Source organism: Equus asinus, chromosome 6 (assembly GCF_041296235.1).
Source record: "Equus asinus isolate D_3611 breed Donkey chromosome 6, EquAss-T2T_v2, whole genome shotgun sequence".
Lineage (NCBI taxonomy): Eukaryota > Metazoa > Chordata > Mammalia > Perissodactyla > Equidae > Equus > Equus asinus.
The window spans coordinates 61,814,405-61,839,604 of NC_091795.1; the positions used below are offsets into that span (position 1 = coordinate 61,814,405).

The 25,200-nt window shown below is 34.4% G+C and overlaps 1 protein-coding gene across 1 annotated transcript in view; it reads right to left on the bottom strand.

The window, feature by feature from the left end:
- GTF2A1L (general transcription factor IIA subunit 1 like) overlaps positions 1–25,200 on the bottom strand; it is a 52,301-nt gene that overhangs the window by 21,728 nt on the left and 5,373 nt on the right. The window contains exons 5-8 of the mRNA XM_070511486.1: positions 19,958–20,013; positions 18,453–18,537; positions 16,664–17,238; positions 431–691 (exon numbers count right to left, since the gene is read on the bottom strand). Of these exons, the coding sequence (XP_070367587.1) occupies positions 431–691; positions 16,664–17,238; positions 18,453–18,537; positions 19,958–20,013 (977 nt within the window). The remainder of the gene's footprint in view (positions 1–430; positions 692–16,663; positions 17,239–18,452; positions 18,538–19,957; positions 20,014–25,200) is intronic.

The window sequence follows — 25,200 nt, forward strand, 5'->3', positions numbered from 1 at the left end:
AACATAAGGCAGGTAAGATTTAGTATGGTACCTGGCACATATGTAAGGACACCATAAACAATAGTTATTACCACTTACATGCTTCTTAATTACCACATTGCACAACGATTTTACTGCATTTATTAGGATTAGAGTAGATATTATATGCTTCTACCTTGGCTGCCTTCTTTACCTCCACTCCCATCCTCTAAACCTCCCACTATCTCTAGTTAAGAACAACAAATACAGTAGCCGATTCCTAAATACTTAATACTAGTTTAAATTACAGTTTAAGATTAGGAATTTATATACAAATGTACAAATAAGTCTCACTTTAAAGGACTAAAGACAAGGTTAATCTTAATCGTTACTCCTCTTGGTTCAAAAGTATATTAAAGTATAAATGTTATAAATTTAATAAAGAAAGTCTCAGCTCAAAAGTGATCCTCACCTCTTCCACAATGTCTATTTGAGAGTCTTCATTATCACTACTGTTGGTAGTTGAATCTTCATTTGATATACTGTCAGCTTCTTCTTCAAGTACCTTCAGGTCTCCTGCATCAATAATCCCTAGAAATTCATTCTCATCTACATCTCTTGTACTTCCTGTTTCATCATTGGAAGATGTATCACCAGTTCCATCTATCTGAATTATTTCATTAATATCATCATCAGTCACCTGAATGCTTAAATCCATCTGAGAATTAGAACCCTAAAAAGAGAAAGAAATGCAATAAATTTCTTCAAGTCAAATATGGTGTATAAAACACTGAATCACACAAAATATAAAATTACTTAAACATTTCACAAGTGGTCACTTAATATATATTGCTTCCCTATAACATGATGTTCCCTAATTTTGAATTTTAGAACACCCCTGGCATTTCTGTGTAACATAGGGATAATTTTTAAATTGTAAATAAAGTAAACCCACTTACAGTCATGCATAGACAGCAAATGAGTTCAATGTTTTCAGAAAATATTACCAGTTTTTATATACATCATCTTAAATGTATATAGTACCTGTTAGGTTTTAACAATTTCATTTGATTTTAAACAATAATTCAATGAAGTAGAAAGAACAAGGGACATTATTCTCAATGGATAAATAAAAAATATAAAGGATTATTCTAACTGATATAAATCAAATACAAAAGGACAAGATAAATCAAAACTGATAGAACTGAAAAGAGAAACAAATAAATCCACAATTACAGTTGGAGAATTCAACATTCCTCTCTCAAGAATCAGTAGAAAAGTAGACTGAAATTCAATAAAATGTAGAAGACCTGAACAACACAATCAACAAACTTATCCTAATTGACATTTATAGAATCCTCTACCCCAAAATAGCCAAATGCACATTCTTTTCAAGGGCACAGAGAATGTTCACTAAGATGAATGATATTCTGGGCCATAAAACAAACTTTGACAAATTTAAAACACACAAAGTACGTTCTCTGAGCGCAATGGAATTAAATCAGAAACCAGTGACAGAAAGATTTGGAAAATCCTCAAATATTTAGAAATTTAACAACACATTTCTAAATACCCATGGGTCAAAGAGTAAGTCACAAGGGAAATTAGAACATAATTTTAACTGAATGCAAACAAAAATATAACATTTCAAAACTTGTGAGATGCAGCTAAAGTAGTGCCTAGAGGGAAATTTATAGCATTAAATGATTATATTAGAAAACAAGCAAGTCTCAAATTAATGGCCTAAAATTCCACCTTAAGAAACTAGAAAGAGAAGATCAAATTAAGGTTGTAGCAAACAAGAAAATAAAGATTAAAAGAGAAATAAATAAAACTAAGAAGAGAAAAAAATAGAGAAGGTCAATTAGACCAAAAGTTTATTCTTTTGGTGCAGCCACTTTGGAAAATGTTCGGCAGTTCCTCAAAATGTCAAACACAGAGTTACCATATGACCTACAATTCCACTGCAAGGTATATACCCAAGAGAACTGAAAACATATGTCCACACAAACTTGTACACTCTTCCCTGGGGAGAGGGAGAGTCAGAGCAGGTGAAAAGGGGAGAGATGCATATGGACAGAGAAAGGGCTCTTGGACATACAGACAAATGGAAAAAATTAGTTGGAGAACCACACATATAAAATGAGCCCATTATGTTGGTTTTTAGAGATATTCAAAGGTATAGACATCTGTGTGTAAAAACATAAGAGAAATAAACAGCCAGCTGATCATTAAAAAAAAAAGTTCATTCTTTAAAAATATCAATAAAATTGATAAGCCTCTAGCCAGACTGACAAAGAAAAAAGAGGGAAAAGAAGCAAATAAGCAATATTAGGAATTAAAGAAGGGGTGTTGCCATAGATCCTGAAGACATTAAAAGGACAAGAAATATGTCTTAGGCCATTCAGGCTGCTACACAAAATACCATAGACTGAGGAGCCTATAAACCATAAAAATTTATTTCTCATGGGTCTGGAGTCTGGGAAGTCCAAGATTAACACACTAGCAGATTGATATCTAGTGAGAGCCCACTTTCTGGTTCATAGATGATGCCTCCTCACTGTGTCCTCTCCTCACATAACAGAAAGGCCAGGGAGTTCTCTTGAGTCTCTTTTTTTTTTTTTTTTTAAAGATTTTATTTTTCCTTTTTCTCCCCAAAGCCCCCCAGTAAAGGTTGTGTATTTTTAGTTGTGGGTCCTTCTAGTTGTGTCATGAGGGATGCCTCCTCAGCATGGCTTGTTGAGCGGTGCCATGTCCACACCCAGGATCTGAACCGCCAAAACCCCAGGCTGCCAAAGTGGAGGGTGAAAACTTAACCACTCGGGCATGGTGCTGGCCCCACTGGGGTCTCTTTTATAAGGCAACTAATCTCACTCATGATAGCTCCACCTCATGACCTAATGACCTCCCAAAGGCCCCACCTTCTAGTTACCATCACCTTTGGGGGTTAGAATTTCAAATTATGAATTTACAGGGACATAAACATTCAGACCATAGCAAAAATATAAACTTTCTATCAATAAATTTTACAACTCAAATGAAATGGATAAATTCCTTGACAAAAACTACCAATGTTTACTCAAGAAAAAATTGATAACCTAAATAATCTTGTATCTATTAAAGAAATTTCATTCATAGTTAAAAACCTTCCCACAAAGAAAAATTGAACTGAACCCAGATGGCTACACAAAGCCTTCCAGAAAACAGAAGAGGTATGAATTCTTTTCAATTCATTTTATAAAACTAGCATTACCATGATACCCACTAAAAGAAAAGAAAACAATAGACCAATATTCCTCATGAACATAGAGGGAAAAATCCTCAATAAAATTTTAGCAAATTGAATGTAGCAATATATGAAAAGGATAATACAACATGAATATATGAAGTTTATCCTTGGAATGCATTTGAAAGTTCAATATCAGAAAGTCAATCAACATACCTCACCATATCAAAAGATAAAAGATGGAAAACCATTTGGTTTCAATAAATGCATAAAATGGATTTGAAAAAATTTAACATCCATTAACAATAAAAACTCTCAGCAAACCAGGTTACAAGGAACTTTCTTCACCTGAAGAAAGGGGCATCTACAAAACACCCTACAGTTAACATAGTACCTAACAATGAAAGACTGAATGCTTTCTCCTTAAGATCAGGAACAAGACATCTGCTCTAACCACTCCTATTTAACTTTGTACTAAGAGTTCTAGCTAATGCAAAAAGGCAAGAAAAAAAACATACTGATTGGGAAGAAAGAAATTAAACTATTTCTATTCATAGAAAAGATGATTGCCTACATAAAAAATCCCTCAGGGTCTACAAAATAACTATTAAAACAAAAATCCCCAAGGATCTACAAAATCTACTACTAAAACTAATATGTGAATTTAGCAAGGTCACAGGATATGAGACAGTTTACAAAAATTACTTTTATGACTGTATAGTAGCAGTAAACAATTGAAAATTGAAATTTAAAAACAGTGCTATTTAAATCAGCAAGAGAAAAGAAGCTCATCACATACATGGGATCCTCAATAAAATAACAAGATTCCTCAGCAGAAACTTTGAGGGCCAGAAAGCAGTGAGATGATATATTTGTTAAGTGCTAAAAGACTGTCAACTGGGAATGCTACATCTGGCAAAACTGTCCTGCAAAAATGAGTGAGAAATTAAGGCATTCCCAGAGAAAAGCTGAAGTTTATTACCACTAGACCTGCCCTATAAGAAATATAAAGGGAGACTTTAAATTAAAATGAAAGGAAGCTAAACAGTAACTTGAAGCTATACAAAAATATAAAGTTCTCTTGTAAAGGTAAATACATGGACAGATATAAAAAGCAGTATGATCATAATTGTGGGTTGTAACTCTACTTTTTACCCCTCTATGAGATTTAAAAGACACAAGCATAAAAAGTAATTATAAATCTATATTAAGGAGGACACAATATATAAAGATGTGATTTCGGACATCAATAACATAAAGTGGAAGAGGATGGAGCTGAAAAGGAGCAGAGTTTTTATGTAAGATTGAAATTGAGCTGGTATGAGTCCAAAACAGATTGTTCTAACTTTAGGATACTATAAGTAACCTCCATGGTAATCTCAAAGAAAATATCTATAAAATATACACAAAAGGGAATGAGAAGGGAATCAAAATGTGTCACTACAAAAAAATCAACTAAACACAAAGGAAGAGAGTAAAGGAGGACATGAGGGACAAAAAGCTAAAAGACACACAGAAAACAACAAAATGGTAAGAGTAAGTCCTTTTCTATCAGTAATTACTTTAAATGTAAATAGATTAACTTTCCCAAGCAAAAGACACAGATTGGCAGAATGGATTAAAAAAATAGGATCCAACTATATGCTGTCTACAAGAGACTCACTTTAGATCTAAGGACACATATAGGTTGAAAGTAAAAGGATGGAAAAAGATATTCCATGCAAATGGTAACCAAGAGAGTTGGGATAGCTATGCTACTATCAGACAAAATAGATTTTATGTCAAATATTGTTACAAGAAACAAAGAAACACATTATATAATAATAAAAGAATCAATTCACCAAGAAAATATAACAAGTATAAAAATATACACAACAAACATCAGAGCTCCTAAATATATGCAAAAACATTGACAGAATTGTAGGGAGAAACAGACAGCTCTACAATAATAGTAAGAAACTTCAGTACCCTACTTTCAACAATAAATAAAACGACCAAACATAATAGGAAGAACTCGAATAACTCTATATACCAATTGGCCCTAACAGACATATACAAAACATGTCACCCAACAATAGCAGGATACACATTTTTCTCAAGTGCATACAGAAAATTCTCCAGGATAGACTATATGTTCAGCCACAAAACAAACCTTAATATTTAAAGACTGAAATCATACAAAGTATGTTTTCTGATCCATTGGAATGAAAATAGAAATTAAGAGCAGAAGGAAAACTCAAAACTCCACAGGATGTAGAAATTAAACGACAGACTCTTAAAAAACCAATGGGTCAAAAAAGAAATAAAAATCTTTTATCAAAAGATTAAAAAAATCTTGAGACAAATGAAAATGAAAATAAAACATACAAAACTTATGGGATGCAGCAAAGGCAGTGCTGAGAGAAATTTATAGCTGTAAACACTCACTATAAAAAAGAAAAAAGATCTCAAATTAACTACCTAAATTTACACCTTAAGGAACTAGAAAAACAACAAATAAACCTCAAAGCTAGTAAAAGTAAGGAGATAACAATTAGGGCAATGATAAACAAAGTAAAGAATAGAAAAACAATCCAGAAAAATCAACAAAACCAAGAGTTGGTTCTTTGAATAGGCCAACAAAATTGATAAATCTTTAGCTAGACTGATGAAGAAAAAAGAGGTAAGACAACTAAAATCAGAAATGAAGAGATTTTACTCCTGATTTTACAGAAATAAAAAGAATTTTAAGAGAATATTATGAACAATTGTACGCCAACAAATTGGATAACCTATATAACACGGAAAAATTCCTAACAACACACAACCTACCAAGACTGAATCATGAAGAAATAGAAAATCTGAATAGATCTATAACAAGTAAGGAGACTGAATTAGTAATCAAAGACCTCTCAACAAAAAAAAAATACTAACAAACAGAATTCAACAGCACATTAAAAAGATCATACACCATGACCAAGTAGGATTTATTCCTGGAATGTAAGGATGCTTTAACATATGAAAAATCAATCAACATAACACAACACATTAACAGAATAAAAGGGGGAAAAAACACAATCACCTTGACACAGAAAAAGCATTTGGAAAAATTCAACACCCTTTCAAGATAGAAAAAAAAAAAAAAAAAGACACCTCAAACTAAGAATAGAAGGAAATTACCTCAACATAATAAAGGCCATCTAAGAGAAGCCCTCAGCTAACAGTATATTCAATGGTGAAAAACTGAAAGCTTTTCCTCTAAGATCAGCAACAAGACAAGGATGCCCACTCTTGCCACTTGTATTCAACATAGTACTAGAAGTCCTAGCTAGGGCAATTAGGCAAGATAAATAAATGGTATCCAAATTAGAAAAGAACAAGTAAAATTATTTCTGTTTGCAGATGACATGATCTTATATGTACAAAATCTAAACATTCTACACACAAAAGAACTGTTAGAACTAATGAATGAATTCAGCAAAGTTGCAGAATACAAAAACCAACACACAGAAACCAGTTACATTCCTATAGACTAACAATTAACAACCTAAAAAGGAAATTAAGAAAAAAACTTCATTTACAAGATCATGAAATAGAATAAAATACTTAGGAATAAATATAACCAAGGAGGTAAAAGACTTGTTCATTGAAAACTACCAAATATTGCTGAAAGAAATTTAAAAAGACACAAATAAGTGGGAAGACATTCTCTGTTCATGGATTAGAGGAGTTAATATTGTTAAGATGTCAATACTACCCAAAGCCATCTACAGATTCAATGCAATCTCTACCAAAATCCCAATGACATTTTCCATAGAAATAGAATAATCCATCTTAAAATTCATATGGAATGTCAAGGAACCCTGAATAACCAAAACAATCTTGAAAAAGAAGATAAAACTTGGAGGCCTCACACATTCTGATTTCAAAACTTACTACAAAACTACAGTACTCAAAACAATGTAGTATTAGCAAAAAGACAGACAACAGACCAACGGAATAAAGAACCCAGAAACAAACCCTCACAGACACAGTCAAATGATTTTCAACAAGCGTGACAAGACCATTCAATGGGGAAAGGACAGCCTTTTCAACAAATGGTGCTGGGAAAACTAGATATCCACGTGAAAAGAATGAAGTTAGACTCTTACCTTATACTATACACAAAAATTAACTCAAAATGGATTAGAGACTTAAACATGAGAGCTAAAACTATAAAGCTCTCAGAAAAAATCAGAGGAAAATTTTCATGACATCAGATTTGGGAATAATTTCTTAGATATGATACCAAAAGCACAAGCAAAAAATAGATAAAATGGACTTCATCAAAATTGAAAATTTTTGTGCATCAAAGGACACTATCAAAAGAGTGAAAAGGCAACCCACAAAATGGAGAAAAAAATATTTGTAAATCATATATCCGATAAAGAGTTAATACCCAGCATGTATAAAGAACTCCTTCTACTCAACAACAAAAAAACAAACTACTTGATTTAAAAATCTGCAAAGGGGGGCTGGCCCCGTGGCCGAGTGGTTAAGTTCGTGAGCTCCGCTGCAGGCGGCCCAGTGTTTCGTTGGTTCAAATCCTGGGCACGGACACGGCACTGCTCATCAAGCCACGCTGAGGCAGCGTCCCACATGCCACAACTAGAAGGACCCACAACGAAGAATACACAACTATGTACTGGAGGGCTTTGGGGAGAAAAAGGAAATATAAAATCTTTAAAAAAATAAAAATGTGCAAAGGACTTGAATAGATATTTCTCCATAGAAGGTAATCAAATGGCCAATAAGCACATGAAAAGATGTTCAATATCACAAGTCATTAGGGAAATGCAAATCAAAACCCCAATAAGATACCACCTCATACCATTAGGATGCCAATTATCAAAGAAAACAAAACAGAAAATAACAAGTGCTGGTGAGGATGTGGAGAAATTGGAAACCCTGTGCACTGCTGGTGGGAATGTAAAATGTGTTGTTGCTATAGAAAACAGTACGGCAGTTCCTTTAAAAAAAAAAAAATAGAATTACCATATGATCTAGTAATTCCACTTCTGGCTATATACCCCAAATAATTGAAAGCAGGGACTCAAGAAGCTATTTCTACACTCAAGTTTACAGTAGCATTAGTCACAACTGCCAAAAGGTGTAAGCAACCCAAGCGTGCATGGACAGATGAATGGATAAACAAAATATGGTGTATACACACAATAGAATATTATTTAACCTTAAAAAAGAAGGAAATTCTGATACATGGAAATTCTACAACATGGATGAACCCAGAAGAGATTACGCTAAGTGAAAAGGGACACAAAAGGACAAATACTGTCTGATTCTATTTGTATGAGATACCAAAAAGTAGTCAAATTCATAGAGACAGAAAGTAGAATGGTGGCTGCCAGGGGCTGGGGTGAGGGAGGAATGAGGAGTCATTGTTTAACAGACGTAGAGTTTCAACTTGGGAAAATGAAAACGTTCCTGGAGATGGATAGTGGTGATAGTTACACAACAATGTGAATGCACTTACTGTCGCTGAACTACATAGTTAAAAATAGTTAAAATGGTAAATTTTAGGTTATACAAATTTTACCACAATATAAAAAAAAGACAAAATCAATGGTGATAATAAACTGTCAAGTATGTGCTAAAACTGATACAGAGTGCTGGTGGCAGGAAATATTGGCACCACCTCTTTTGAAAATATTGTGACAACGTACTTCAAGAATCACAGAAGTTTTTACAGTTTTTTCCTCAATAATCCTACCTTTAAAAATGTGTTTTTAAAAACAATGCAAATGAATCTTAAAATATGAATAAATATGTCCTTTATGATTTTTTAGTATTATTTATAATAGCACTCAAAACCATGAAATACTTAGATAAAAATACAGCAGAATATGTGGAACACATATATGCCGAGACCTACAAAACATCAATGAGAAAAGTCAAAGACCTAAATAAATAGAAAATGTATCATATCCATGAATTGGAAGACTCATTCTTGTGAAGATGTCAATTCTCTCCTTGTTGATCTACAGACCAAACACAGCCCAAATCAGAGCCCCAGCAGCTTTTTTTTCTTTTGTAAAAATTGACAAGCTCATTCTAACATTGATATGAAAAAGCAAAGGAATTAGAATAACCAAACAACTTTAAAAAGAACAAAGTTGAGAGACTCATATTCTCTGAGGTCCAGATTTACTATAAAGCTACCATAATCAAGACAGTGTGGTACTAGTGAAAAGAGAAACATGAGTTAATGAAACAGAGTGAAAGTCCAGAAGTAAACCAACACCCAGATGGTAACTGATTTTCATTAAAGGTGAAGTGCTTTAGACACTCAATACACTTTAGACAACTCAGAGGAGATAGGGCAGTCTTTTCAACAAGTGATGCTAGAACAGCTGAACATCCACATGCAAGACAAAGTGAACCTAAATCCTAACCTTGCACTATATACAGAAATTCACCCAAAATGGACCACAGTCCTAAATATAAAATCTATAAAATTATTAGAAGGATGAGAAGATCTTTGCAACACTTAGTTAAATAAGACACATGAAGCAGAAATCAAAAGGAAAAAATAAATTAGACTTCATCAAAATCACAAACTTCTCCTCTCCAAAAGACAGCGTCAACTATCAAGGATGTGAAGCAACTACAAATCTTATACACTGCTGGCAGAAACGCAAAACTCCACCATACACTGCTGGTAGAAATACACCCACTTTGGAAATGAGTTTGGCAGTTTCTTATAAGCACGCACGCAACATATGACCTAGAAATCCCACTCCTAGGTATTTACTCAGAAGAAAAGAAACTCTAAGTCCACACCAAAAAAGAAAAAAAAATCTACCCATAAATATTTCTAGGGGCTTTATTCACAAATACCAAAAACTGGAAACAACTCAAATGTGCAACTGGTGAATGGATAAACGAATTGTGCTACAAAGACATATATTAACAAATGCAACAACGTGAATGAATCCCAAAGGTACTATGCTAAAGTTACATATTGCATGATTCCATTTGTTTGACATTCCGGAAAAGGCAAGCCTACACCCAAATAAAACAGATGAGTGAATAACTGCCAGGGACCGGAAGTGGAGAGAGGGGATTGACTACAAAGGAGCATGAGAGACCTTTTTGGGGTGATGGAAATGTTCTGTATCTCAGCTGTGGTAGTAGTAACATAACTGCAAGTGTTTGTCAAAATTCATACTGTACACCTAAAAAATGGTGAATTTTATTGTACATAAATTCTACCTCAAAAAAATCTGATTTTTGTAAAATTAAATTATGCTAAGCTTAGTCCTAGGCCTAAACCACATTGGAATTGATTTTCATTTTAATAGCAACAAGTACTGAAAAACTTAAACCACAAGATCTTTTGTTGCAAAATGAATCAGAGCTCCCATGGTACTTTGTCAGATGAGGATAAGCTTATTAAGGAATATTAAAGATTCAGGACTGTTCTAATTGAATTCATATAGCATCACCTTATAAATCAGTGAGGTCCTCTTTAACTCTAGGAGAGTAAATCCAAATTTAATATCAATAACTACAAAAGAGTTTTGTCATTCTCAACTTCTTTCTTCAGAAGCACTTCCACCAAGCATTGGAAAATCCATATGATTATCCGACTCCAATCTCCTCTTCCAAGGTGGTAGTTCGACCAAAACAGCCAGCAGTTTTACAGCAACATCCATGATTGATTCTGCAGGACCAGGAATAGAAAGACTTGTCTTTCAGAGAGCCAAACATCCACTACATAGTTCATCAATGAACTCCTCCAAGTCAAATTCTTACGAGGGGGTTTTCACTCTCTCAAAAATAGTAAACGTCTCCCCAAGGATTAATCAAAGACTTCAAACATTGTCCAGTGAAAAGACAGGAAAATTCTGCATGAAGACGAATTTAACATTTGCCCACATTTTTTGACAAACATCTTGAACAAAGACAATGATTCAATACCTTCACTCTAATGTACTTGAGTTTCTTGGCAGACAATAAGACTTTTTAGAATTATGGGCTGTGTCTTAACATTAACGCATGCACGTGCTGAAATAGACAGCAATGCTCTCTTTACTGAAGCAGCAAAACCATGTGTTGCCAAGGATTTCAGGAGCTTCACCAGTGTAGAGAGTACCAAATTTTGCAAAGAAAAAAACCTTTTCACTGTTACAAAGATGTCAGTTTCCAAAAAAAGGGTTTACAGCATAGGAATTTTTTGATGGTACCAATGTGCAAATAATGATTAAAATCAGAGGCTGGCTGCCCTGAGAAGCAGTAGTGTTTTCATACCATTGAATGTTAAAAGAAAGTCACTGCTGATACTTCTATGAGTTCCGAGTGCATGTGAAGAAATGTCAACAGTTCTAGCGAGGATGACGTCATCTGACATAGGCACTGATTCAATTTTCCTTCTCTGCTCTAATACAAAACAGCTCAATAATTGCCAAGATTCTCAGCTTCACCAAGGTCTCTTCAATTGTATATGGCTTCTGTAGCTGGGTGGTACAATAAGCAAATGCATAGGATGCTTCAGGATAAGGCTTTATTTGCCAAATCTAGTTTCCAACCTTCTCAATTTGAGCTTTCCTCTAATGAAAGAACCATATTTTTCCAATGTGGTAAGGACTGACAGAACTTCACACTCACATGTGGAGATAAATATAAAACAAAAGAAATCTAAGTTTTAATATAATTTCTTTTCATATTTTCAAACTAAACTATGTGAAATTCAGTTGCCCATAATCATAATGGCAGGGCATATCTCTTTAATTCTGAACTGAAATTTGATCCAGATATCTACCATAACATAGTGGCAACGATGGTTGCATATTACCTTACCATGTACAGTAGCATCCCATGCCACTCTTATTTGGCATGAAATATACCTTAACATATTTTTACAAATACAAAAAAGTATTTTGTTAAATAAGCTTTTTTCCTATAAAGACAGAAAAATATCACATATCTGGTTCAAAAATCTCTGATTTACAGATATTAATTTAGGAGTGGCATATAGTGACAAAAAAATTTGCTCAATTAACTGAATTCTGAATTCAAATAACTATTGATATGATATGTTATCTTTTAGAGGAATATCAGAATGGATTTGGAAGAGAAAAACTCTTATCTTCCCCTCACTCCATCCATTTTTCACTCATACATTGATTTTGAGCTAGATCAGTGGTTCCTAATCTTAACTATGTATTACAATCACCTCATAAAGCTCTTACACTAATGAGTGGACTCCACCCCAGAACAATTTGATCTAAATCTCTTGAGGTAGACCAAACATTATTTTGTTTAATGCCCCAATGATTCTAATATTTAGCCAGGGTTGAGAACTACTGAGTCAAATAAACTAATCATAGATCCTGTTCTTTAAAAGTTTATATTCTAGTATACGTGAATGTGTATATATTCTTAGGTGCTCTGGGTATACAAAGATTAAAAAAATGTACCTTTCAATGCAAACAGGACATTTTAATGTATCTTTTAACTACATTACGACAGACACATGCCTAAGGCGCTGTGATAACACAGAACAATCTAATAATGAAGGGGGAAGAGGTAGGAAGAGAGGTATTGAAGTAAGATTTCTGGAAGAAGTAATGAATGGATAAATAGGAATTAATCAGAGGAAAGGATGGTGGGGAGAAAATCCAGGCACCAAGCAGAGGGGATAACACAAGCAAAGAGAGAAATAGGAAACAATAAGCTTAACACAGAGAATTGCTCACAGTTTGGTGTTCTCAGTAAAGTAGTCAGCATGAAATGAAGGAAGAATAAATAAGAAACAATGGCAAAGAAAGGACAGGGAGGTCCTTGCACACCACATTAAGGAGTTTGAACTTCATCCTTAGGTGATGGGCTGTCAGTGCTGTGTTAAGCAGGAGGCATTTTGGGTAAGTCTCTAGTAGCCCTGAAGAACAGAGACAATAGCCAACATGCACTGAGCATTTACCCTCTGCTAGGCAGTGTCCTGCTGAGCACTTCACACCGATTATCTCGTGTAATACTCCCATCACGACAACTCTATGGTAGATACCATTATCTTTATTTTACAAATGAGGAAACAGTAACTTACCCAAGTCACATAATTATGTGATAGGGAGGGGATTCAAAACAATTCTGATCCCTAAAGCCTAAGCCTTTAACCTCTAGGATTGATGGATTGGGAGGAGTGGAGTGAGAAACAGCATACACTGTAAGTTAATAAATTAGTCAGGAAGCTATTATATTATCCCAAGTGAAAAGCAATTAGAGCAATGGCAGTAGGGATGGAGAAGACGGAACAGTTTCCAGAAATATTTAGTTTTAAAAGCTATCAAAATCACATGATTCAGCCTTAAAAAGGAATGAAATTCTGACATGGATGACATGGACCATGGATGAACCTTGAAAATATTATGCTAAGTAAAATAAGCCAGTCACAAAAGGCCAAATATTGTATGATTCCACTTATGAGGTACCTAGAATAGCCAAATTCACAGAGACAGAAAGAATACAAGTTACCAGGGACCGAAGGGAGGGGGCAAGGGGAAGTTATTGTTTAACAGGTACAGAATTTCAGTTTGGGACGATGAAAAAGTCCTGGAGGTGGACAGGGGTGATGATTGCACAACAATGTGAATGTACTTAATGCCACTGAATTGTACACCTAAAAATGGTTAAAATGGTAAATTTTATGCTACATATATTTTACCACAATTAAAAAATATTTTTTAAAAAACACACAATATGAGGAGAATAAGGGGGGAAAAGAGCCTAAAAGTAACTGTAGTGCTTAGCTGAGGAAACCAGGCGGGCAGTGGTACCATGCAGTATCTCTGATGAGGAACAATGAATTATTGTGACATTGAGGTCCAGCTGTCTGGAAGGCCAACACATGAGAATGAAGCACAGAGGAGTAATAGGCTTGGAAATGTAGTCATCAACAAATAGGTGGTAATTAAAACCAGGATGATGCATGCAATTGCCCAGGGAAACATGACGTAAGAATAGAGATGGGCTGAGGATAGAACCTTAGGAAATAGCAGAGGAAGATAAAGAGGAGCTCACGAAGGAGATAACAGGATACAGTCAAAGGTAAACAACTAAAAGATAAGGCAGCAGCAATGACAATATTTGGAGGTGGGGCAATAAGGATGATGGGGAGAGCAGGAAGGAGTTAAAAAGGAGTTAAAGAAGGTAACATTGCCATATCTATTTCTCTCCTACTCCTACTTTCTGGAGTTCCAATGAAGATCTCTCTAGCATTATACGATTAGAAAACAAAATTCCTACACTGAGGAAAAACTTAACATAGTAATACGTTCTTTAAAATAGGAACACATCAAAAATTGTCAGGAACATATTTTATGAAACAGTAAGAATGTCAGACCTACACAGAAATTTAAGATCTCTACTACACAGGAAAAGAAAACAAAAAGTTTAGCTAATTGTAACTTGCTTTAAGCAATAAGAATTTCTGAATAGCTACTTACAAAATTATAAAAAAGAAAACCTATTAATAAATTTTTTGAAAATTATATCATCTTAAACTTTAGCAGATTACTAACTAAAGGTATCCTACATACAGTAAATTAATTTGAAAAATTTTATAAAGTAAATACTTTTGAATGTTTGGATTTTTGTGTTTTAGATACAGATCTATTTTAAAACTAACCAACAAGTTATAGGAAAAGTTACCCAACATATCACAAGCCCATAAAACATAATAGCACTAATCTAAAGTTTATTATGGTGCCAGAAGCTATTAAAAACTCTATATACATCATCTCTGATAATACTAAAAATTATGAGGTTGGTTTTATGCCCAGTTTACAGACTTAACTGGATTTCAGAGAGTAACATGCCATAGCTTGCTTATAAGTAGTGAATCTGGAATCAGAACGTACTGTGGCTTCAAAGCTTAAGCTATCAACCACTATCCCCTAAACAATCCTTGATTAATCTCCCTTAACCATGCTATTTCCCCACATCAGAACAAAGGACAAGCTGACATCTCATAAGTAACAGTAGAATAAGTCCTTGAATCGCCACAGTGAAAATCTGCAAAGCTCGTAGTGAGTCCAGGAGAAAAATACCTCCAAAAACTATAACTGATGAAGCACACTTATTATAAATGTACAGTTAGTTTTCTCTCCAAACCAAATTTTTCATAATTGTGCGTTTAGCCTACATTTCTTCAATTTTACATATTATGTGGAAAACATTGTGAAAAAAATACCCAAAAAACATTTTAGTCTTAATACTTTACACCTAAACTAAAAACAGACTTACTAAAAGATGTTGAGCAGCCTTCATCAAACATCTGAAACACTCTCAAACAGGTCACACAGCTTCTGGCGCTCACTGTCTTTGTTTCCATCCTTCACTGTGCCCTACATCTCTCCACTTCTACCTAAGAAAATGTTAAGGGGGCACTTAACCATCCATTGCTACAGATTTGTACGGAAGCTCTAGTGGACCAATAAACCATTGGCTAGGGACACAAACCTTTAATTATTTGTCACGTCACCAAATTGTATAAATGGAATTAGCCATAAGGCATATTCTACATTTGTAAAAAGACAACACAAGATTTTTTTTAATTTTGCCATTCAAACTTCTCTATGAATCTTTCTGCCATCACTATCAATTCCTTGGAAATTAATAATTTTCAATATGAAAAGGTAACTAGAAGATGTTTTAAGTTTGAATTCCAAAACAAATTAAGTTACCTAGTATTTTAGCAAGCAGGGAGAAACAAAGCACCTGCTAGCAAGACAATTCCTCATGCAAGGAAAACTTTCATACAGGAGTTTAGGAGAATTAGGCAGAGTAAGAAAAAAAATACTTCGAATCTCTTTTGTTTGTTAAGTATGACAACGAATTACCTCAAAATATTCATTTAATTACTAGGATGGATTTCTGCTTTTTTCTTTTTTTTTTTTTTGAGGAAGATTAGCCCTGAGCTAACATCTGCTGCCAATCCTCCTTTTTTTGCTGGGGAAGATTGGCCCTGAGCTCACATCCACGCCCATCTTCCTCTACTTTTTATATGTGGGACGCTTGCCACAGCATGGCTTGCCAAGTGGTGCCATGTCTGCACCCAGGATCTGAACCGGCAAGCCCCAGGCCACCAAAGCGGAACGTGTGAACTTAACCACTGCCCCACCGGGTTGCCCCCGAGTCTTTTAAATTTTATCTGCAGACAAAGAAAAATTCTCACAACGCAAAAGAGAGATAAAATGGATTACTTAATACAAATGCCTTTTCTTTAAAGAAATACTCTAATTAAAATTCAAAGTTTAAAAATGCAGAGCATGAATACTTTAAGAACTGATCGTTATATTAAAAACAACAATAAAGAAACAATCTTCTAAAGAAAAAACCAAAATACATGTACTTCTGGGTAACCTTACAGACTAAAAAACACTCAGGATGTCTAATCACTGGCCACTGTTTATCCCGATACCATTAAGTTGAACACACAACTACCTTCTCTGAGACAGGTAAGCTGCTGGGCTCCTCTATATTTCTTGGCTGCTTCACAGAATCACATTCAAACTTCCTATTTTTGAGAAGATGAAGCTGAACATCAGACACGTGCTGGTCCCGAGTCCCCTGAGGGCCCTTGAAGAGGGGCCCCCCATGCAGATTTTGAATCATGCTAGCTGAAACACTGACCACTGGCTCCACGTTCGAGTCTGTTTGAGAGACCTGTGGTGGAAACACAACACCTGGAAGACCGATGTACTGAGAGCTTTCCGGCTGACTCAGCAAAGCTTCAGACGTGATTTTATGCTCATTTCCAGGAGGGACAAGTGTATCACAGGTGGCCTTTTCTAAATGTTTCCTATCCTCTGTCCCAGAATGAAGAATTGTGGGTTGCTGAAGCACAGTTTCCATTCTCTGCGCTTTTTCAGTAGTTGCTTGAAGACAACATGGGTTCAATTGTGGAACACTGGGCTGCCCAAGCTGCTGAATTACTTGCTGAACTGGATGCTGAAGAATACTTGCTCTTCCAGAAGTCTGTGTCACCATAATTGGTACATTGACTTTGTAAAGGTGACCTTAAAAAGGAGAAAACAAAACCGTAAGTATAACAGAATCCTAATTTCCTCTAAAAGAAAATCCCATGCACAACAGCCTGGGAGGAGATATATCAATATGTTAATAGTGTTTATCTCTAGGCGTTTTTCTTTTATTCTTCAGATTTTTTGTATTTTCTACAATAAGTATGTATTACTCTTATTTTTTTTAAATTAAATATGTCTTGCTTTAACTCTAGCCTTTTCCCACTATTGCTTATATGGCATATTTTGAGATACATACAGGCCACCAATATTTATTCCATAAACCTCTCCCAATGTTTGATAAATAACAGTGTTACTAACTCAAATTGGGATTTTAATAAACATACAGTGGTCTCTCAGTATCTGCATTGGATTGGTTCCAGGACCTCCTGCAAATACCAAAATCCATGTATGCTCAAGTCTTATAGTTGGTCATTCTCATCCATGGGTTCCAAATCTCATGGAGAATGTATTTCATACATTTAAGATATAAGATACCATATAACAACTAAAAGACAAGGCTATCCAAAAGGAGTTTAATAATTTCAGAAGTAATCAAATTTTTTCTCCTTCTTTTCTTTAAAATAATACTAAAAAGAAGAAAGAAGAAATTTATTTTTTGAGGATTAGTTAGGTGCTTTGCTTAAACTTTGCAACAACCCAAAGAATAGGTATGATTCTCTTTCAGACCAAGAAACAGTGCTGTGAAAAGCAGAGGCTGGTTAATCTCCAAACGTTTTGGATATTCTTTCTATTATACCATGCAATCTCTAATAAGAAAGGCAGCAGAGGTTGATCAATCCATGGTTTTTCTTGATTAGAGCTGGCAGGGACACAGATATGTTATTTTGTATTTGTCAAACTTTAGCTAACTGCATTGAATTAGAGAAAACATATATAAAAGCATCTTGTACAAAGAGAACTGGGAGTGAAATAAGGACAGGCCTAGTACCGAGTGTTTCGTGGCAGACCGCCTCCACAATACGGCTCACCGTTTATTATTACTTTTGAAATTAGTTTGATTAACAGTTCCTCTAACTTCTAGTATACAGTTTATTAAAAGTCATGAAAATTAATCCAAAAGTCAGTACCAATGCTAAAAATTTTTTTTCTGCTTTTTTCTCCCCAAATCCCCCCAGTATATAGTTGCATATTTTAGTTGTGGGTCCTTCTAGTTGTGAAAACAAAATATTTTTAAATGATACTCTTACCAGATGCAGTCTGCAGTGTCACACCTGCTGGTACATGAATAGGATAACCAGAAAAAGCAAGGTTTGCCCTGGAATTTGAGGTGCCCTAGACATGAGAAATTTATATTAGAAAGTTAGAAAAATGGCTTACTTGTATCTTTTTTTCCTGATCTTGTAGAGGGTCAAAAAGTCTGATTCAGGACAACAATCGTTTGACAATGCTTTACATTAGGGCTGAGTTCTTTAATAAAACAGCTTTGTAATACTTGATTTAGATTATCTCATTAAGGATAAAAGGCATTCTGTTCTACAGCTATTGGCAATGAAGCTAATAAGGCTTTTACGGATACTGACTCATAAAACTTGCCCACTACACAGCTTTGCCTGAGCCACTGATGCTCAAGATGTCAAACAGAAGAACCACAGCTGTCTACAAGAGTCCTCTAGTCTATAAGTTGATCACTAATGGCATTTCAAAGTAGATAATATGATAGTGTCTAATTTTTATTTTAGAATAATGAAACCTTAGCATTTTAATTTTTTTAAGTAGTAAATCAAAAGACAAAGAAACGTTTTTGCCTATCAGACCTGCAAATTTAAAAGATTAGATTGGTAACATCCAATGTTGGTAAGGATATGATAAAAATCAGTTCTCTCAGATTCTGCTTATATGAGGGTATACGGGACAATCCTTTTGGAGGGCAATTTTGCAATATATACCAAAACTGAAAACATGCATGATCTTTGACCCAGAAATTCTACTTCTAGGAATTTATCCTGGTTACCTGATTTTCACACAAATACACAAGGACACAACTACAAGCATAATCAATAGAATGCTATATTAAAAAATAACCAAAAGGAATTTAAACATCCATCAACAAAAGATTGGTTATTTTAAACTGTGATATATCCACAAAGGCTAATCAATATTTAACCAGCACTAAAAAGTGTCCATCCATATTACTAAGTTAAAAAAAATTCCAAAATAGTACACGGAATGATCCTACTTTTATGCTGAAATTAATATAAGTTTCAGGAAAAAAGTCTAGAAGGATATCACCAAACAGCTAAAACAGTCATCTTTGGGGTAGAATACTACAGGGCTCTTTCACTTTTTACTTTATAAATTTGTTTTTACTTTTTAGAAATATATTATTTCCTTAATCAAGGGAAAAGGCATCTCCACTAAAGTGAATTACACTTCTGCCATCACTCACTAAAAGTGGGGCATATCTTTTAAAATATATCTTAGGGGCTGCCCTGGCAGTGCAGCAGTTAAGTGCGCACGTTCCGCTTTGGCGGCCCAGCGTTCGCCACTTCAGATCCCAGGTGCGGACATGGCACCACTTGGCAAGCCATGCTGTGGTAAGCATCCCACATATAAAGTAGAGGAAGACGGGCACGGATGTTAGCTCAGGGCCAGGCTTCCTCAGCAAAAAGAGGAGGATTGGTGGTAGATGTTAGCTCAGGGCTAATCTTCCTAAAAAATATATATATATCTCTCTCTTAAATAAGCTACATACCAGTTCTGCTGTAGTAAACTTGGGAAGAGTTCTACCAGCAGGAATAACTAATGATGCTGCATAGAAAACAAAATAAACATTGTAAATTCATTAGAATTTACCAATTTAATAAAATTTCTAAGTATAGCTTATTTTTAAAAAAACATTTTCCATCACTAATTTGTTAGGCCATAATGAATTCTAAACTTCCTGATTCTAAGAGAGGTAAAAAGTATTACTTTTTTCCCAAGAACTTTAGATAAAGACTTTACAACTAACCTACTTTAAGTCCCAAAAGGAAATCTCTCATCTAATCAAGTATACTGTACTTTAGAAATCCATAACAAAATACTTTAGTCTTTAGTAATACAAAATGTCTTTAGTAAGCAATGTAGCACTTAATCTCCATTACAACTTTTCAAAGGAGAGAAAAAGTAATATTTGTTAAAGTGGCACTTTTCCAAGAGACTATACTATCGAGCAAAAATATGTAACCCCACAAAAACCATTTGAAATTTTATAGGTTCAAAATAAATTTCAATTCATTCATTTTATGAAAAGTTATTTACAGTACTTCAGCCAAGTAAGCAAGCACAGCTACATAGTTTTAGGAATAAATGCATAAGAACATGTCTCCTGAAGTCTTTGCATGAAACAGTTTAGACTGCTAAGAAAAATACAAGAGAACAAATTCCTAGGAAAACACCAACTCAACCTGCATTAAAGCTGCAATCTCACATATCTTTCCTTTATTATCCATCAATTTGCTGTGCTATCTCTTCATTTATAAAACATCTAAAAGGTTGACCAAATGGTTGAACATATAATCATTAAAAAATAAGACGAAAAAATAAAGAAATAGTAACTCCACTAGAAGGATCTCAGTTGATCAATGTAAACTTAAACCTTACCTCAAGGTTCACTTTACCTAGCTGAATATGACTGTTAGAATATCACTTCGTGCTACAACTAGAAGGACCCTCCACTAAAATATAAAACTATGCACTGGGGGATTGGGGGAGAAAAAGCAGGGAAAAAAAAAAAGAAGATTGGCAACAGTTGTTAGCTCAGGTGTCAATCTTAAAAAAAAAAAAAGAATATCACTTTGCTTTTTCTTTAATAAAAATGAGAGTCTTTTAGCATGTTTATGCAATACATATGTATTAAATGTAATTTATTTATTATGGCCTTTTTTCACATACTGCCTTAAGGAAAACTGCCTCAAAGATCTGTTTCTGACGCTAGAATGGCTCCATCATATACAGCAAACAGCTCAGAAGGGCAAATATTTTTTAAAATAACCATTCTTTCCACGTTTAGACAACAGAAGTGAGGCTACAGAGATTGATGGTTAATGAAGCACAAAATTATTTTTATCCTCTGTTCATCTATGCCTTTGCTTATTAACAGGCATTCTTTTAGAAAGGCTAAATTAGAAAGAATTGGAGTGGCAGGAACACAGTGGCATTAGTCTTAATTAGCTGAAGTGAGCAAAGCTTAAGCTGGTACAACTTAAGCCATAGCCTGGGAGGAAACAAAAATCTGTTAACACACTGAAGCAATTAAATGAATTTCTTGAGGAAAAACAGCAACAATCTTCCTCTTTTAATTACCTTGCAATAAATCCTAAAGGCTAATTCTCTATACTTATATAAATCAAAGAGAACTATACGAGAATTTTAAGAGTTTCTTTACAGCCATCAGAATAAAAGCATTGAACTGAGAGTTTATAGCGAAGTTTCATGCAGCTCCTATTTAATTTTGATACTAAACTCACAAGTTATATGCACCATTTATATACATTCACAAATTATATACACCATTATATGTGTGTGAAACACACTTTTTAAAATATTCAAGCTGGTTTCAATAACCAATTAAGTTTTAACTGAATACATGTTTTTATTTAAACTCAAAGTGCCAGAATTTTGGTCTTCATGTATATATTCTAGAAATATTAAATTTCTCAAACAATATGCTTTAGAATATAGAAAGAATTCAGTTCCACAAATATAATTTAAGAAATTTAGTAAAAATAATACAGCATAACAACATTCACATTTATAAGTGTATTCTTCCCTACACACCAAAAAAGTCTTTGAAACATTAAAGCAGTTAATTTCACAATCCTTGGTCCTGTTTTGAACCATTCCAAATCTTAATATCTAAGTCACATGACTCAAGAGGTGCAAAGACTGGTCAATTTCTTCTTTGTAACTACTCATTAGCATAGGGATATCTTCTCATGACCAAACTGAATATTCTAACTCAAAAACCAATAGTATTGCTGCAATTTTCACCAGATCTAAGTTCAAGAGCAAATGAACATATAGTTTAGGAGTTTTAACGCTCAATGATGAAAGCCACCACAAACCTCTCGATGTTCCTGTTCTTTCCTGTATTCCTCCCACAATGACTGAAGGTTTAAACAAAAAAGGCCATGTGACATGAAGAACAAATAGCTGAAGCTTATGTGAATTGCCCTAGAAATAAGGCAATCACAGACAAGGTGACTACACATCCCAGTCTGCCCACATCCCAGTTTACACCTGTTATTCTGAGGCTATTATAAATAGAATCTCATTTCTCTCTCAAAAGTGGAGTATAGGCAAAAGACTCAGAATATAATACTATACTCAACGAGAAAAATAAAGTTGGAGGACTGACAATACCCAACTTCAAGGCTCACTATAAAGCTGCAGTAATCAAGACAGTGTAGCATCAGCAAAAGAAAAGACAAATAGATCAATGGAATAGAACAGAGGGCCCAGAAATAGACACACATAAATTCAGTCAACTGATTTTTGACAAAGGAGCAAAGGCAATACAATGGAGCAAAGATGGTGTTTTCAATAGTGTTGGAGCAACTGGACATCCACAAGCAAAAAAAATGAATCTAGACACAGATCTTATACCCTTCACAAAAATTAACTCAAAATGGAGTATAGACCTAAATGCAAAATGCAAAACTATAAAACTCCCAGAAGATAACATAGGAGAAAATCTAGATGATGTTGAGTATGGCAATGACTTTTCAGATACAACACCAAAGGCATAATCCATGAAAAAAATAACTGATAAGCTGGACTTTATAAAAATTAAAAACTGCTTTGCAAAAGACAATGTCAGGAGAATAAGAAGACAAGACACAAGTTGGGAGAAAATATTTGCAAAAGACATATCTGATAAGGGACTGTTATCCAAAATACACAAAGAACTCTTAAAACTCAACATTAAGAAAACAAACAAAACTCGATTGAAAAATGGGCCAAGATCTTAATAGACACCAAAGAACATATCCAGATAGCAAATAAACATACGAAAAGATGCTCCACATCATATGTCATCAGGGAAATGCAAATTAAAACAACAATGAGATACTAATACAACCTATTAGAATGGTCAAAATTCAGAACACTGACAACACCAACTGCTGGCAAGGATGGAGAGTAAGAGGAACTCTCATTCATTGCTGATAAGAACGTAAAACAGTACAGCCACTTTGGAAGACATTTTGGTGGTTTCTTACAAAACTAAACATCCTCTTACCAGATGATCCAGCAGAATCCTTAGTATTTATCCAAAGAAGCTAAAAACTTATGTCTACAAAAACACCTGCACAAAGATGTTTATAGCAAGCTTATGCATAATTGCCAAAACTTGGCAGCAACCAAGATGTCCTTCAGTAGGTGAATGGATAAATAAACTGTGGCACATCCAGACAACAGCATATTATTCAGTGCTGAAAAGAAATGAGCTATCAAGCCATGAAGAAAAATAAAGAAACCTTAAAATTACTAAGTGAAAGAAGCCAATCTGAAAAGGCCATGTACTGTATGATTCCCACTATATGACATTCTGGGAAAAGCAAAGCTATGGAGATGGTAAAAAGATCAGTAGTTGCCACGGGTTGGTGTAGGGGAAGGGATGAAGAGGTGGAGCACAGATTTTTTTGAACAATAAAAATATTCAGTATGATACTATAATGATGGACATGTCATTATAAATTTGCCCAAACCCAGAGAATATACACCACCAAGAGTGACAATGTAAACTATGGACTTTGGGTGTTTATGATGGTGTTAATGTAGGTTTATCAATTGTAACAAATGTACCACTCGAGGGGAATGTTGATAATGGAAGAGGCTATGTATGAGTGAGGGTGAAGGGTATACGGGAAATCTCTGTACCTCCTCTCAAATTTGTTATGAACCTAAAATTGCTCTAAAAAAATTATTTTTTATAATTAAAAAATTATTTAAAAGCATATTATAATTACATATACTCACCCTAACAATAGAACAGTAGTTCTCAAAGTATAGTGTGCGAAACCCCGGGGGCTCCCCAAGACCCTTTCAGGGTACTCATGAGGTCAAACTATTTTTTACAATACCAAGACAACACATGCCTTTTTCATTTCTCACTAAATATTTTTTGTTCTGTTTTGTTGACATCTGCTCTGATGGCACAAGGCAATGATGAGTAAAACTGAAGGCACCTCAGCTTGAATAAAGGCAGCAGCAAATCTCACTAGTGACCAATGGATTTATTTTCCATTGCCACTCACTCACAGTAAAAAACAAAAAAAGAAACCAGCAGCAACAACAAACTGTTTCACTTAAGACGTTCCTTAACCATATAAATTATTTTTACTAATTTCAACCCTGAAGTGTACTTCCTTTTAATATTCTGTGTGATGAAATGGGGAGAACAGAAAGAGCATTTCTGTTCATGGACAAGTACAAGGAAAAACACTGGTGCTATTGTTTAAGTTGGGAGCTGATCTAGCCTCTTTTTTCCAGAAACACTATTTTTACTTGAAAGAAAAACTGACAGAAACTATGGTTATTCAGACATGAGTATTTGGCAGACATTTTTTTGAAAATGAACTAAGTGTGTCCATCACTTCAAGGAAAACAAATTGACAGTATTTGTTTGGCAATGATGAAATTCAAGCTCTCAAGCAAAAATTAGAATTTTGCAAACTTTATATCCACCACAGTGAGTTTGATAGCTTCGCAATACTTAAACACTTTTCTGATGTGTGGTGATATTTATGATTATGATTTGTTTAATCTTGTATAATGAGCAATGTGTCAACTCCAAAACTCAGTGAACCAATATTTTCCAAATAACCATCTAACATTATAAAAAGTCCATTATATGGTTTCAGATTCCACTCTGCATCTAACCTCTCAGATACTGCTACTTGTTGAGTTTTAATGTAATACCAAGTTATCTGAAAATACTATTAAAATACTCCT